This window comes from Podarcis bocagei, assembly GCF_964188305.1.
Source record: "Podarcis bocagei genome assembly, chromosome: 3".
Classification (NCBI taxonomy): Eukaryota; Metazoa; Chordata; class Lepidosauria; order Squamata; family Lacertidae; genus Podarcis; species Podarcis bocagei.
The window spans coordinates 79,624,313-79,640,327 of record NC_138127.1 but is presented as its reverse complement, the minus strand read 5'-3'; the positions used below and the strand labels follow the sequence as shown (position 1 = coordinate 79,640,327).

Genomic DNA, 16,015 nt, shown 5'->3' with positions numbered 1-16,015 from the left:
GCTACAGCCTTTTAGTTTCCTCTGCATGAGAGAGCATAAGAAACTTGTTAACTTTGAATTCTACAAGCAAAGCCTATTGGAAATAAATGAATGCTTACAAAGAGGCAATACAATCACCAAGCTGCTTCCAATCCAGCTAAACTCACCACCTCTGCAGTTTTGTTTTGTTTTGCACTAGAAATAGCACACCATCAGCTTCTAATGCAGAAGAGATTCTGCCTTGACTCAGAAAACTTTGAATAAATGCAAATCTACCAGATCACCCAAACGAGACAGCAGATTCCTGTTACTTATAATAGAATTGTAGAGCTGCATGTTTGAGAGTGTGATTAAGTTCCCTGGAAAGGTGGTTTTGGTTGAGAACTTCACAAACTCTTAAACAGATGAGGTTTTTGTTTGTTTGTTTTTGTTTTGCTTCAACTTGACTTAAAATTCTGTTTAATATTTAAATGTCAGCACCTATGATTGAAAAGTCCAGTAGCTCATATTTTCCACTGGGTATTTGGAACCATTTTTGCATGATGTGGGCCTTCACTGCTTTGGAATCCACACATATGACTCTTCTCAGTCCAAGAGATTTCCCTGGAACGGTCTATCTACACTCATGCCTCCAAGTTTTCTTTTAAATATTTCTCCTTTGTTCAGAAGGTAAATAGTCAGGGGGTTAATGGTAACTGTTAAATTCAGGAATCTCAGCTAAAGCATCCATGACAGATGGCCATCCAACCTCTGCTTAAAAACCTCCAAGGAAGGAGAGTCCATTGGTAAATTATTATTTGCCATTAAAAAATGCTTCTTTTGTGGCACGTATTACCACATTTGCAAGGGGTTTTTTGTGTTTAATGGTAGCATTTATTTTGAAAATGGCTTGAGCTACTAAGTATATATTGCCCACAATTGCATGTTACTTTTACTCTGTTTCTGCCATCAACTTTGCTGAAAAGCATTGTGTACTGCGTTGTGTACCCTCTCTTACTCTGCCACTTGTCCATTCAGAATTGTGTCTCCATGGGAGGAAAAGATTTTGGGACCCTGTAATTTCTCCCCTACCCCATGATCGGGAAATGGAGAGCAGTTTTGAGTGAAGCTTACAACTACAAAATCTGCAATTTGGTCCTTCCTGAAAAATTTGGAAGGATATACCACAAAGGCAGTATTGCACAAGAGAAATATTTTAATTGCATTCTGGAGCATGATAAAGGATCTCATCTGTTTCATATTGGGAGCATAAATTGTGCTTTCTAAAAATGTGGTACACTAACAACACAAAAGAACTAACAATGGCTTGGATACAGAGATATACACACTTTAATTCTATTTAAGGGCCCTAGCTCAATGGCAGAGCAACTGTTTTGAATGCCAAAGAGCCCAAGTTCAACATCTAACACAAATGGGGGGAAACTGCATGGGTGGCATTCAACTAAGATTTGCTCACAAAAAGGCCCACTGAGATTAAAGAATATTACTAAGTTAGGTCCATTATTTTCAGGGGGTCTTCTCTGAGTAAAACTTACCAGAAGAGATATGTGGTGGTATTCAACTAACATTTTAATTACTCTTTCTTTCTTTCACTGCTTCCTGCAGAGACGTTTAAAGGTATTTTCATTGACATTGCTCTGTGCATTTTAAAACATATTCATTAAGTACTCCACACTTTGCTGAGAATTCAAAGGGTACTCCTACAGCCTTTAAGTTTCCTCTGCATGAGAGAGCATCAGAGACTTGTTATTTTTTAATTCTACAAGCAAAGCCTATTGGATGCAAGTGAGGCAACAAAACTACGGTGGTACCTCGGGTTAAGTACTTAATTCGTTCCGGAGGTCCGTTCTTAACCTGAAACTGTTCTTAACCTGAAGCACCACTTTAGCTAATGGGGCCTCCTGCTGCCGCCGCGCCGCTACTGCACGATTTCTGTTCTCATCCTGAAGCAAAGTTCTTAACCTGAGGTACTATTTCTGGGTTAGCGGAGTCTGTAACCTGAAGCGTATGTAACCTGAAGCGTATGTAACCCAAGGGAGCACTGTACTTGCATTAGATTCCTAGATAGCAACAGTGTAGACACATACCACAATCACCAAGCTGCTTCCAGTTCAGCTAAACTCACAACTCTCTCTGTGCTCCCAATTTAGTAAGTGCTAGTTAGTTACTTTCTTTCCTACTCCTATACCATGAGAAACACTAGTCTTGAATCCCATTCCTGTGGGTAAATTTCCCTTTCAGAAGAACATTTAATGTCAGTAGCTTCCATTGAGGAACGTTTTGTTTTGTTTTTGCATTAATTGGTATAAGGCTGCATCCTAGGTTTCTAAATGAATGGGACAAGTTAACAGCAACTAACATAACCAATGGATCTTAAGTACTACTCACTAGATTGGGGCCTCTGTTAAGGTGATGGCTTTCAGTAAACATGATAGACCTTACTTCAAATTCTTACTTCCTCTTTGCAATGAGATGTCAGAGGAGAGGTAAGATAGACTTATAGATACAGTGGTGCCCCACAAGACGAATGCCTCGCAAGACGAAAAACCCGCTAGACGAAAGGGTTTTCCGTTTTTCGATGCGCTTCGCAAGACGAATTTCCCTATGGGCTTGCTTGGCAAGACAAAAACGTCTTACGAGTCTTCCGATTTTTTCCCGCTTCCCCCCCTTTTTCTAAGCCGTTAAGCCGCTAATAGCCTTTTAGCCGCTAAGCCGCTAAGCCTTTAATAGCCTCTAAACCACTAAACCGCTAATAGCGCTAATCCGCTAATAGGGTTGCTTCGCAAGACGAAAAAACCGCTAGACGAAGAGACTCGCGGAACGGATTATTTTCGTCTTGCGAGGCACCACTGTACCTACTAGGCTATAATTTGTCACTGCTAAATAACAAATGAACAGTCCCTTAAGGTTGGGTATTCTGACTGCAGGCCTGTGCAGAGCTTGTCAGAGGCGTAGGATGTTGGCAGGACAGCGTAAGTCCGGTAGGGCCCTGGTGGGCTTCTGCAGGCAACTTAGCCCTCCAAGGCCAAGGAAAAGTGTACCTGGCTGTCCCCCGCCCCTTACACAGACTTGTCTGGTTGAACGAATTCCTTGTAGCATGCTGAGCATTTATTTTTTTCCTTTGTAAAGGAAAGTCTGCCACTGTGAGCCATTACAACACCATTACAACTGCTTTCACTGGAATACACAAGTGGGATTATGGCACAACAGGCTCTCAGCTGGCAATAGAGTCCAATTAAAGTTGCACAGTTGAAACAGGAAAAGCACTGCATGCAGTGAAAATGGCAGAATGGAATCATTGTGTTCTTCCAGTAAGTCCCCTCTGACATTACTATGCCACAAATAACCTGGATAATTAGGAGGCATCTGTTTCCAGGCTTGCCAGCGCTTTATAAACACAAAATATGAAGACTTGAGAGGGCCGGCTTTGAAACAAAAGGCTGGATAATTAGAGTCTCAAGTTTTTAAACAAAAGAAATAATTAAAAAGTTCACACCCACATTAGCCAAATTAATGTGCATACAAACAGCTGTATACAATAATAAGTTTAAGGTAACTCAACAAAGTTTAAGGTGAGAGTACAGTACAATATCTTAAATCCTTTGTAACTGATTACAAAGTTAATACGGAAAAACTGTCCATTCTGGCTGCAAAAAAGATGCAGTCCATGTCAAGAACACCTATTGTGCAACCTTGACTTTGGGTGTTACTAGTTTGCACTAATATTTAAGAATAAATATTGAACAAAGGGAATACCATATGCAGCTAGCAGTTCATAGAAGAGTATTATATACTAGACAGATGTTCATTTTACTGTACCATCCTATAAGCCAGATAACCAGATAAATCCCTGGTTTAATTGCATACAAAATGATGCTGATGCTTTCAGCCAAGAACTGTGTGGCATTGTTTTTCCATCTCTTCGTAGGCCTGGCATCTAAGAGTTTGATGCAGACTCCTTAATAATAATAATAAAAAATTATGAATCTGGCATCGAGAAATTGGAAATATATTTCTCAAGCCCTATGAAAAGACATCTGAATCACCTGCTCTCAACTTTTACTAACTTCTTTGAAGCCAGGAAGTGGTCCATTTAATTATTAGTAAATATCTGGGATGTTTTCCTGGCAATAAAACCACCAGGATATTCAGGAAAGGGACAACACTCATGGACCGCATTCTAACTGAGCACATTATCTTTAGCGTTTGTTTACTTAATGTGTTCTGCCAGTTTCTAAATGCCTAAGCTATCTAATCTCTGTAGCAATTCTTGGCTGTTAATATTGGCTTCCTGATAACAGTTGTAAGAACTGAATGAGAGCAGAAATGTGAATCTTTTCTAGAAAGCAGTAAGCTGGGATAAAATCAGAAAGTGCATGCCTATGCATGTTTACTCAGAAATAAGCACCTCTGTGTTCAGTGGGACTTACTCTCTAGTCACCACGTTTAGGATGAGAGATTTAGCTTCCTTCCATAGTTTGCATTTTACTAGAGTAGCATCTTGCCTCTTGTGTGGAATTAATGATTCTTACTGAAATACACGTCGACAAAAGAAGGGTGGTCTTGCATTGATGTTGAGTGTGAATAATTTAAACAATAAGCAAGGAGTCAAATAGACTTTAAAATACTGGGAAATGTTTGCAGAGTGGTGGTGGGGTATTTGAAAATAAGAGAATATCACAAGGGCATTTTGAATGTGATGTTGGCCTACAAACCATAACTTGCTCTGCAAATATGCTATTTGTTAGGAAGTAACTTATCTCATGCTAGGTTTAAGAACAATGAAAACATCTCATTATTGTTATGTTCAATGGTAGAAAAATGGATTTCGAGGAGAGCAAAGTAGGATGGGAGGGAAAAACCTGCTTTGTGTATGCAAAATTCATATTTTCTCTTTGCTTGTATAGAAGCTGGAAATTCCAGCCATGCTCTCCCAGTTTTAGACAATGTAAGAATGGCTTCTACCTCTGAGCCCTGTCTCTTAGAACCAAATTAGAGCTTTCCTGCCAGTGTAAATTGCAGCTTCAGAGGAGCAGAAGACTGCAGCAGGGGAAGATTTAACCCCGCTCTCCACCTGTGATTGTGATCCCAATTATTTTCCATTGGCTGCTATCAAATGTAAAAATGCAAAGATGCTTTAAACATCACACCTAGTTTGATCCTAAGTACCACAATGCCTGTTGGATTTTACATTTAATTTCTGAAGAGTATGGTGCTGAATATACACTGTTAAATACAGAATAATCAAGTACAAGAAACAAAGACAAACATCAGCTTTTGAGCCAGGCAAAAAGAATGCAGTCTAGATGAAGTTGGGCACACCTATGCCCACAGTATGCTTCAAATGTGGATCAAAGGTCCCAGTAAATTCCTTAAGTTGAAAGCAAGTTCCATTAAAGGAACCTCCAAATAAATATGCACTAGTGAGAGTGCCACTTCCATATTTCAGCAAGACTTAGAACTATTTTTTTCTGGAGTTTGACTAATAATCTAATACAGTGGTACCTTGGTTTAAGAACAGCTTAGTTTATGAACAACTTGGATTAAGAACGCTGCAAACCCGGAAGCAGGTGTTTTGGTTTGTGAACTTTGCCTTGGAAGCAGAACATGTTCCGCTTCCTGTTGAGTGTAAGTTGAATCCCCCACTGCTATGGGAAAGCACACCTTGGTTTAAGAACGCTTTGGTTTAAGAACGGACTTCCGGAACGGATTAAGTTTGTAAACCAAGGTACCACTGTATACCTTTCTGCAGTGCTCTAAGCTGAAGTGGTGAAATTCTGCATCTAGGTGCTGCTGCTTCACTTGTTTGATAACTTTCCATATATTTCCTTTAAATTCTCAGTGAAGCTGAGGCAAAGCATTTGCATATACTAGATGCCTCAAACTGTTATTGACCCCTAATGGAATGATATGTGCAAGCATGCTTGATGGTTTCAATCTTTAGGGTATGTGGCCTTTGACTGTGCCTATTAGGATGAATTTCAAATACAGTGGTACCTCGTGTTACATATGCTTCAGGCTACAGATGCTTCAGGTTACAGACTCCGCTAACCCAGAAATAGTGCCTTGGGTTAAGAACTTTGCTTCAGGATGAGAACAGAAATTGTGCTCTGGTGGCGCGGCGGCAGCGGGAGGCCCCATTAGCTAAAGAGGTGCTTCAGGTTAAGAACACTTTCAGGTTAAGAACGGACCTCTGCAACGAATTAAGTTCTTAACCCGAGGTACCACTGTAGCTGCCATTTAAACTTACTGTATTATTTCAAATACATAAAAACTTGTTTTATTCTGTATTCCTGACCCCTATTATTCTTAAAAGGGTTTGCAGGGGTCAGCAAACTTTTTCAGCAGGGGGCCAATCCACTGTCTCTCAGACCTTGTGGGGGGGGCAGACTATATTTTTTGGGGGGGAAATAACAAATTCCTATACCCCACAAATAACCCAGAGATGCGTTTTAAATAAAAGGACACATTCTACTCATGTAAAAACACGCTGATTCCAGGACCGTCCGCGGGCCGGATTGAGAAGGCGATTGGCTAGATCCAGCCCCCGGGCCTTAGTTTGCCTACCCATGGTTTAAGGGGGCCAAAATTTGTACTAAAAATTGACGTGCCAAGTATCATGACCAGTTCTTCTGATGCACTGCAAGTGCCACTTCTATGCATTCGTAGCAAAGTTGCCTCTAAACAGGCAGAAATACTTAAAACGAAACAAAACCATTTCTTATACTGACCCTTCTATTTCCTTGTTTTCCTCTCAGGTTGGAAATGAATTTGGATATTTTCCAAAGGATTTACTTGAGATAAATCACATTTATACCTATGAAGAACTAGAATTGCCAACAGATGTAAGTTATTTGTGAGTTTCTTTTGATCTACACACATATTCAATTCTCAAGGCTCAGGAATATGCATGAATAAATCCATGTCTTTTAAAGAGCTCATTTTAAAAACAGACCATATAAATGAACCCAGGAGAAGAAGGGGAAAGGGAAGACTGAGATGGAAAAAGAAGAAAAGCTGTTCTTTAAAATATTTTCTCCAGCAACAAAATTCTCTGTATTTTAGACCAATAAATTTTTCTGTTTGAGATCCAGGATCACACCAGCACAAGTGACAAAACTTCTCCCCCCTTCCCCTCTGCAGCCTCCCACACACTAAAACAGCAGCAGCAACAACAACAACAACAACAACAACCCTGCTCTGGAGGGCCCCCAGTCTTCTGGAGCAGATTTTATGGGAGGCTGCGGGGTGGGGAGCAGAGGAAGGGGAAGTCCTGTTTGCATAAGCAAAATCCATTGTGCAATTGGTACATCACAATTTATCAGGGTTTCTGTTCTGTACAACCTGATCCTATGCCTGTGTCCATAAAGCCTTATTTCCAAGGAAGCAGGCACAGGATTGTAGCGCTAAACTTGTTCAAAATCTAAAGGAGTTCTTACTATCCATTTTAAATAGATGACTCCCTTGTGGATCTTAGTGGGAACAATAAAAATCTAAATTTCAGCTAGGTTAAAGCAAGATGCCAATATAGTAGTAAATTTTAGAAGATAAATTATTTCCTTAAGTAACTAAGATTATTTATTTTCTTTCAGGAAACAGACTTTGTTTGCTTTAATGGAGGCAAGGATGATTTTGACAATTATAATGCAGAAGAGCTTTTAAAATTATCAGAGGACATGGTGGCTAGTGATGCAGAAGCTCAGCTAGAAACTGAGAAGGAAGCGGAAACAGAAGGTGATGAGCATACAGAGTCAGTAGAACCAGAGACTGGTGGTTCTGAAGTGGGCTCAGAAGTCGGCAGTGAAGACCATGCGGAAATGGATCAAAAAGACAATTTTATTTTTGAAAGTAACGAGAATGTAGAGGGAGCTCTTGATTCCAAGAGCAAGGACCTCACTGTAAATAGTAACACAGACAGTCCTCAGGGAGACCAAAGTGCACATCAGCCTTCAGAAGAAATGCTGCAAGAAACATTAAAAGTGCCAAAATATGAAAGTGCCAAAAACTCTAGTGTATCTCAGGGCAAAGCTAAACAATCAGATAATGGAGGCGAAGGCCCTGACACACATCTACGCCAACACAAAGTATTGGAAGACTTGAAAACAACACTTGGCTCAACTGCAGATGCCCTTGTGTCTGATGACGAGACGACTAGCCTTGTTACACCTCTAGATGATGATTTCAGCGAAGATCTGGGCATTGACTCTTACGATACAGAGAAGCTTGAAGAACCTGAGGAGCAGTCTGAAGAAATCCCTTTGCTGTCTTTTACAGAAGAAACAAAATCATCAGAAGACCCAGAAGCTGAAGAGATGCCATCTGATGGGGTTTTTGAATCAGAAACTAGTGACCTTGACGATGGCATTGCGGAAGCTGCAGGAAGATTTGTTCATGAGAAAAAAGACGACTCTAGTTTACTAACAAATTTAGGAGATAAATTTTTTGCAATTGTCAGTGGAGGTGAAAGAACAGTCGATGAAACTGATGGGGACAAGGAGGAGGAAGATGATGAAGATAATGATGAAGTGGTCCTAATCAGCAAGAAGGAAAATACAGATGTGTTAGCTGATTCAAAATCTTCAGCAGAAGATGATAGCATCACACCAGAAAATGATCTGATTACAAAGAAGATACATAATGTAGATGTGGGGGACCCTAAGGGGGAAAAACATGAAACTCAGGACTACGAAGAAGAGTATTCAAAAGCTGAAGTTGAACCCACCATAGAAGAACTGCAAAGCACTTCTACACATGATTTTGGTGCCTTTTCGAATTACGGAGGTGGCCGGCAGCCTAAAGCATCCATGGGAGCTAAGGAAAAACATTTAAAACCACCCCTAGGTGATATCAAAGATGACCCAGAAGGCCTTTCTCTTCATAAAATAATAAAAGGAAAGGAAACAAGAGATGGTAACATTGAAGATAGCTTAGAAAATGATACAAAACACAAAACTTTATGGGAAAAAATAGGCAAAAAAGATGGCGGTGGTAAACAGCCAATGAACATTGTACCACACTTGGTGGAAGAACTAACAAATGAATCTCAACCTGAACTGGGCGCTTCTGACCTTTTGGAAGGCAAAACAACGCAAGATGGAGAAGATCTTGAACTTGGGAAGGTGCTCAGTAATACGAAGCAGTCAAATGACTCTGCTATGGAAAGCATTCCCACAGAGGAAGATACTGAAGTGCCTATTGTCCAATCTGAACAAGAAACTGTAACCCAGGATTTAAAAAAGGAGGAAGAAGAGAAGAAATTGATTATAGAAAAACCCACGCAAGTCACACAACATAGAAACCTTACTCAGCAAAACACAGAAGAACTTAAGCCTGTGGAGTTAGATGCTGAAGAAGATGATTTCCCTGAAGTACTAGAAGAGGAGTTACTACAGGATGAAAATGCAGTGAGCGCAAAACTGTCTAAAGAGAGACTTGCAGATGAACAAAGTTTCACGTCAGAGGCTGAAAGTGGTACCACTCAGTTGCAAATGCCAAATGGTGCTATTTCAAGAGCTGCTAATCCTGTTGATGCAATAGGAGAACATGCAATAACAACACTTGAGCAGGCCAAGAAAGATGGCATGGAAGATTGGAATGATGCACAGGAAGGAATACAAATAAATAAAGATCCTCAGCTGAGCGAGAGGAAGGAAATCAAAGAGGAAAATCAGGAGGAAGTGGCGCCTCAAGTGAAAAATTCTCTGCTTCAGGAAAAAGCCCACTATATACGTGATAAAATAATGTCAAATAAAATAAATACTTCTGAGTTAGAAAACAAGAATGACTTTCATGAAGAGTTACAGACCTCAACAGAGCACCAGCATTCCAGCGATGACTTTGGGCCTGAAGATGTTTCAGAGAAAACACATGAAGCTGCAGAGCCAGAGTACAGTGAGTCTGTGAGGCAGCTCAATATAATGAAAGAATTTCTTGATGAAAAACGTATTGCACGTATCCAAAAGTATCTTGGACAGCAACATATTTTCAGGATAGAATCTTTGTTTCATGACATGGAGTTGGAGCTGATGTTTGCTCAGAAACACACTGATAACCATGCAGATACTGAAGAGGCATTGGACCGGATCCTTGAATCTTCAGAGTCTAATATTCTGGATGTTCTGAACAAAGTTTTAGATTCCAGGGAGGCAGAAAATAAAGAAGAAGTGATCAAGGAAATTGATTTGTTTGATGACGAAGCTGCCTTAATGGATGACATCCAGGAATTAATGTATTCATTAAGGCAAAAATACTCTCCAGTTAGCGAGAGTGCTCCACTTGCCTCCCTTCCGGAATCTGGGATGGACTCTAGTGAATCCATTACAGGTAAGTCTTGAGTCTGCAGCCCTATGCATTCCTAGGAATAAGACCCACTGGACTTGGTGGAACTTACTTCTGAGAAGATTTGTGTAGGATTGTGCTATATTTTGAGTTATTGACAGGGCTACAAAATATGCCAGAAACCCTTGACACATAGGCACTGCAAACTTGATGTTGAACTTATTTAAAGAATTTCTCCAACCCTTGTCTAGGATAATTGCTGAGGAAACTTTTTAAGACAGCTGGTGAACTCTGAATCAAAATGATTAATTGCTCAGTGAATTTAACAAACTATTTCCAGATTTAAATCATGGTGTTTTACTTTGAATGAAATTGAATGTGCTTTATGTTGAAAGCCTTGATGGAAATACCCTGTGTACCTATGAAGAGGGAGCTTATTTTGCATTCAGATGTAACACCCCACCTGCAGTCTGAAGGAATACAGAATAGTATGCAACTGAGCTTTACTTAGAGAAGACCCACTGAAATTAATGAACATGGCAAAGTTAGGTCTATTAATTTTAATTAGTCTACTCTGAGCAAAACGTTAGCTGAATACCCCTCACAAGGACTTTAGTTTAACAAGTGGGATATAAAAAATAAAATAAAAATACCACACCAAGAACTAGTTCTAGCCTGTTTTTTGTTTTGGCTTGAGGCTTGTGAAGACCAAGTGTGAGAACTTCAATTTACCTAGAAAGTCTCTAATGGGGTAAGCCAGCTTGTCATATTAGCAATGAGGTCATTCTGTTCCCCAGACAGTGGTCTGGAGCCTGCATGCATATTTTGCCACACAAATTGACCACCTTCACAGTTGCTCAGCTGGCACTATCTAGTAGTAAGAACTTTATAATTATAGAGCATATGTTCTTAAAATGTTTGATTATTATATATTTACTACATTCAAAATGAACATGAGAGATGAAGCATTAATTTGTGGAATATCATGATTTATTAAAATTTCAAACTCTTAAGAATGAACTTGATGACAAAAAGTTTTACCATATATTTGTTTCACCACTTGTTTACCAACCTTGGGATAGACAATCGTAATTTGCATTCTGTGCTACTAAGACAATAAAATAAAGATTGAAAGTTTGATCAGTCTTGAAAGCCCCACTGAAAATGGACTGCATTTCCAGCTTCATATAATCTGCATATCCATGTTGAAGTTTTGGTTGCTAATCCATAACCATTGGAAATGTTTCACTTGTTCCTTTTGAGGAACAAATGTTAAACAGCGGAAATATTTTGAGTTGGCAAGTCCTGGCAACGGCCTGTAAAAATCCTAAGGCTGAATATATGCTGGTTGTTTGTTGGTCAGTTCTTAAACTTTTAAGCTTATCTCTCTAGTTGAAAATTTATTTATTTAAAATGGTAGCTAGAATTCTTCAAAGTCGTCAATCTGAAACAACAATATGCAGCAATGTTGCTGAAGCTAAGCTGGTCAGTTGGCCTGCACAGAAGAAAGTGTGTATGTCCCTTGAGTTCTATGATGTAAGAAAGGCAGGATAAAAAACAGAATAAATTAACAAAAGTTCACAAGTCCTGCAGGGGATGGTGGCTATTCTTACGAAAAAAAGTATTTCACATTACTAATATTTGTATTCTGAAAAAATGTTTATAGAAATTCCTAATTCGGAGTTACTGAAATGAAAGTAATGTATTTGCAAACAAAGAAAAATGTGAAATTTAATTTAAGAAGTAGGCAAGGTGCTGGCAGGTGTATAACCTAACTAAAATATATACTTCTGTTCACTGTAGCCAATGCAAAGGAAACTGAGCATGACAGACATTCTATAGAAAGCCCTGTAGAGAACCTAGATCAAGAGTTACCACGAGATTTGGAACAGATGTCAACAGCAAAGGAAGAAATTATTCACCCAGATCAACCAAAGGAACATAGGAATATTTTGGAAAAGACTGGAACTTTGGATGAAACAGAAATCAAGGGTGTCCTTGATAGTGACAAAATATTGCCAGTTGCGGATACGACTCTTACATCAATTGATTCAGGAATGGAGAGGGACGTCGTTCCAGGTAACCTTTTGATAACTGTTCTTTAACTTCTTTCTCTTAACAAAAAGCAATGTAGTTTTTAAAGGAAGCATACCAATTGAAGTCTATAAAGTAGGCATATTTATATTCAAAATGGTATATTTTGCTGGTGACATTATTGTCTAGGTTTTTAAAGATTTCCAATGCCCAAAGGCATAGTTACAAAGAAAAATATAACAACTTCTCATAGAATTGTAGAGTTGAAAAGGGACCACAAGGGTCATCTAGGCCAACCCACTGCAATGCAAGATTTTTTTGTCCAACATGGGGCTTGAACCTGCAACCCTGAGATTAAGTGTCTCATGTTCTTCCGACTCAGCCATGAATGAAATTACTTATGAAATTAAAGTCAACACCTTAATTAAGCAGCTTACTATGATTGCAGAGCATATGACTGTACATATGGTGTTTTCTCCATTTAAACGAGAGATGCACAGAGGGCTCAGAATTTGAACCTGTGTTATAGAAATCCTACCTTGATATGCTAGTGTAAGATAATCAGTGGTGATTTTTTTCACCATTTTCAAGTCAACAATTCAGCAGACAAGATCTTCTAAAATTATGGTCATCAACAGAGAAAATGTATCTGCATATAAGTAAGGTTCTACAGACAAATCTCTTTAGATTTAGAAAGTTTTTCTCTAAATTGTGGTATGATGACGGTATTGGATTATGAGTGAATCAGTAGTGTATTTGAACTGACTTAACCCACTAGGGTGCAATTCGAAAGACATTTACTGGGCCATAAGAATTACTAATTAGTGAACATGCTTAGGATCATGTTGTTAGGTTGCAATAGTATGTGCACTTACAGCACAAGCCAGCACATATTTACTCAAAAGTAAGTCCCATGGATTTCAAGACTTACTCAGATTGACTAATGAGTAAACAAGCTGCAATATTGAGATGTACAGGTCTGGGGCTCGATCTAGACACATTAAAAAAATGTTTCAGGAAAATGCATTGTAAACCTCATAGCGGGAAATCACGTTGGCAAAAGACGGGACTCCACAGTGCCATCTGGTGTCACAGTGTTATAACACATATAAAACGCTTTTTCTTCACTAATGTAGCTGTGTCCTGGGATACACTTAAATTAAGACTTAAGTAGGGCCTCTGAACAAATATACAGTAATTGATAAATTTTGATTGCCTCTTCCTGCATATTTTTGGACTAGAGCCTACTTGCATGAAGTGTCTTCCTCAATGTGTAATACACACACAATGTAGAAGAAATGTGAACAGTGAGGTCATATCCTTGTGAAATATAAGAAATTAGTCTGAATTGTGACCAGTTTTTATTGCTTTTATTTATGTATTTATGACTCTCCCTTCTTCTGAAGGGATGTGGGTGATGTACAACAGAAGATAAATGTGTTAATAATTATGCCAAAAGTAATGTATTTGTCTTTAAGATGCTTTTTTTTGCTGAAGACATTTAGTGAAAATAATATATGGAACTTTTTTTAACCTAAGGTATAATTAATGCTAAGGATGATGCCACAGAAGAGAGTAGTAATCCATCAGATGCAGACTCTACCGCTCCACATATTACTGCTGCCTTGGATAGTGCTATCTTATCAGCAAAGGAAAATATGCACCCCTTCACAGAGCTTGTGAGTACCTACTTAATGGTGTATATAATCAGTGTGGTGTTAATGTCTAAATACATGTTTAATTTAAAATTTGTAAAGAAGTTTAAGCCAGTCGAAGGGTATGCAGCTGCCTGATCTTGTGCATATGTGATTCCCACTGTGGTTCGGTTGAGATCCCTCCCATGTAGAAATACAAAGGATTGCAGCCTTATGCACCCAAGTGTGCTTGCAACCGAGTCCGAACCACGTTCACACAGAAGCATGTTCAAAGACAGTGGTACCTTGGTTTTCGAATGTCTCCGTTGATGAACATTTCGGTTTCCAAACGCCGTAAACCCGGAAGTAAATGCTTCAGTTTTCAAACACGCCTCAGAAGTCAAACATGTCACACAGCCTCTGTATTGAGGCTTCGGCTTTCAAACCTTTCAGAACTCAAACGGCTTTCCGGAACAGATTATGTTCATAAACCGAGGTACCACTGTAATTTCGGTGATAGTTGACTGCTGTTCAAGCATGTTTAAAAGATTTCAGCAAACACACACCTGGAACCCATTATGAGAAAAGCAGCATGCATGGCGATGATTTTTAGTTGTTTAAAACCAGCAGTAGGCACACCCATGCTGCTCTCCTGCTCAAAAAAAGAGCCTTCCTTGCCTGTTCTTCTAGACTACCCGTTATATACAAATAGGTGGTTCCCCCCGCCCCTTTTGCACACACCTGAATATAAAAGGTACGCGCTTGCTCTTGAAGCCAAACAGTTTTGCCTCCAAAGTAACTTAAACCAGTGCCGTTTGAGGAGCTGAGGCCTGTGGTCGCCTCCAGCCGTGCTCCCGCTCCCCGTATCAAGTGAACGGCTACAGCGCTTTCCTTCGGGAGTCAAAAGAGAGTCCGCAGGAACGTGCTGCCACCCCATTGCCGAGCCAAGAGCACCCGTCCCGGTCTGTCACCGCTGCTCCCGCCCTACCCGCCCTCACCGACTTCCGGCAAGGACCCGGCGCGGCCACCTTCCCTTCCGGAATCTCCTTCCCCCTGACCTGCCGGCACGGGCCGATGACGTCACGGGGTCGCTCGAGGGTCAGCGCGAGGTGACGTGTCCCTGCGGGGAACACAGGCGCCGTATCAACGGTCGGGGAGGAACGGGCCAAGTTCGCCTCCGCCGCCTCCTTCCCGTTCAGATAGTGGCAAGCGTCTCTCCCCGCCCACCTCTCCCCATATGGAGTCCGTCAGTCCTCCCGGCGCCCCCGGTGGCGGCGCGGCGCTTCTCCTGGGGCCGCTGTCCCGCGGCTACGCTTCCCTCACGGGCCGCCTTCTGGAGGTGAGCCGGGGGCTGGCGGCCAGGCAAGGGGCGAATCTCGGCGGGGTCTTAGGAGAGGGGGGGAGTTGTAGTCGCAGGGGTTCTTGTCGCCCCCTTCTCGCAGGGGGGCCGCCTTCCAGGGCTCTTCGTATTTTGAAGGCTCCGAGCGCCCGTTGGGGGCTTCCGTCGCACCTGGGGAAAGGACCGTGGCGGCGGCGGCCGAGGGATGCGGGTGGGGGTTGGGTGGAGGTGAAAGTAACCCGATGGGCCTTTAGAGACAGTGCGAGGAGAAACTAGGTGAAACTAGTGCTTGAGATGACACAGGGAGAAGGGGAAACGTGGGTTTCCGTACGACAGAGGAGGATTTGTTTACTCCTTGCCTCTCTCTCCGCCCCCTTTTGCAGGGCAGATGTGGATCGGCAGAAAGATTTAACAAATGCTAGTCCGGTGCTGCTGCTGGGGGTGGGGAATGTAATGCTGTTTTCAAAACGCGTACACAGCCCAAAAACAAGTTGTGCCCTGAAATGACTTTTGCAGAATACAGAGTTCCAGTGGGGATAAACCTGTTTAGATCAGCTTTCGTAGTTCTTGCAAGTTCGTGGGCTCACAGGAGCTAGGAGTGTAGAGGAGATCAGACAATTTTCGAGGGTTCAGTAAATGGCCCTGAAGTTGCATCTTGACTGCTTTCTCTCGTCCCAGCCCCCATTTTACAGTGAGTTGTTTGTAAATGTTTGTGGCTTTGAAGCCTCATGCTCCTGTATCATGTAACCTC

General features: G+C 40.9%; 2 protein-coding genes across 6 annotated transcripts in view; one reads left to right on the top strand and one right to left on the bottom strand.

Annotated features, from left to right (window-relative positions):
* The window catches only part of TAF1A (TATA-box binding protein associated factor, RNA polymerase I subunit A), a 38,731-nt gene extending 23,567 nt beyond the window's left edge, over positions 1-15,164 (bottom strand). For both annotated transcript variants that reach the window (XM_081186066.1, XM_081186068.1), the window contains exon 1: positions 14,984-15,164. The gene's annotated coding sequence lies outside the window, so the exon portion shown is untranslated. The remainder of the gene's footprint in view (positions 1-14,983) is intronic.
* MIA3 (MIA SH3 domain ER export factor 3) overlaps positions 1-16,015 on the top strand; it is a 36,887-nt gene that overhangs the window by 3,200 nt on the left and 17,672 nt on the right. For all 4 annotated transcript variants that reach the window (XM_081185945.1, XM_081185944.1, XM_081185946.1 and 1 more), the window contains 4 exons: positions 6,738-6,824; positions 7,572-10,302; positions 12,061-12,336; positions 13,831-13,970. In XM_081185945.1, the coding sequence (XP_081042071.1) occupies positions 6,738-6,824; positions 7,572-10,302; positions 12,061-12,336; positions 13,831-13,970 (3,234 nt within the window). The remainder of the gene's footprint in view (positions 1-6,737; positions 6,825-7,571; positions 10,303-12,060; positions 12,337-13,830; positions 13,971-16,015) is intronic.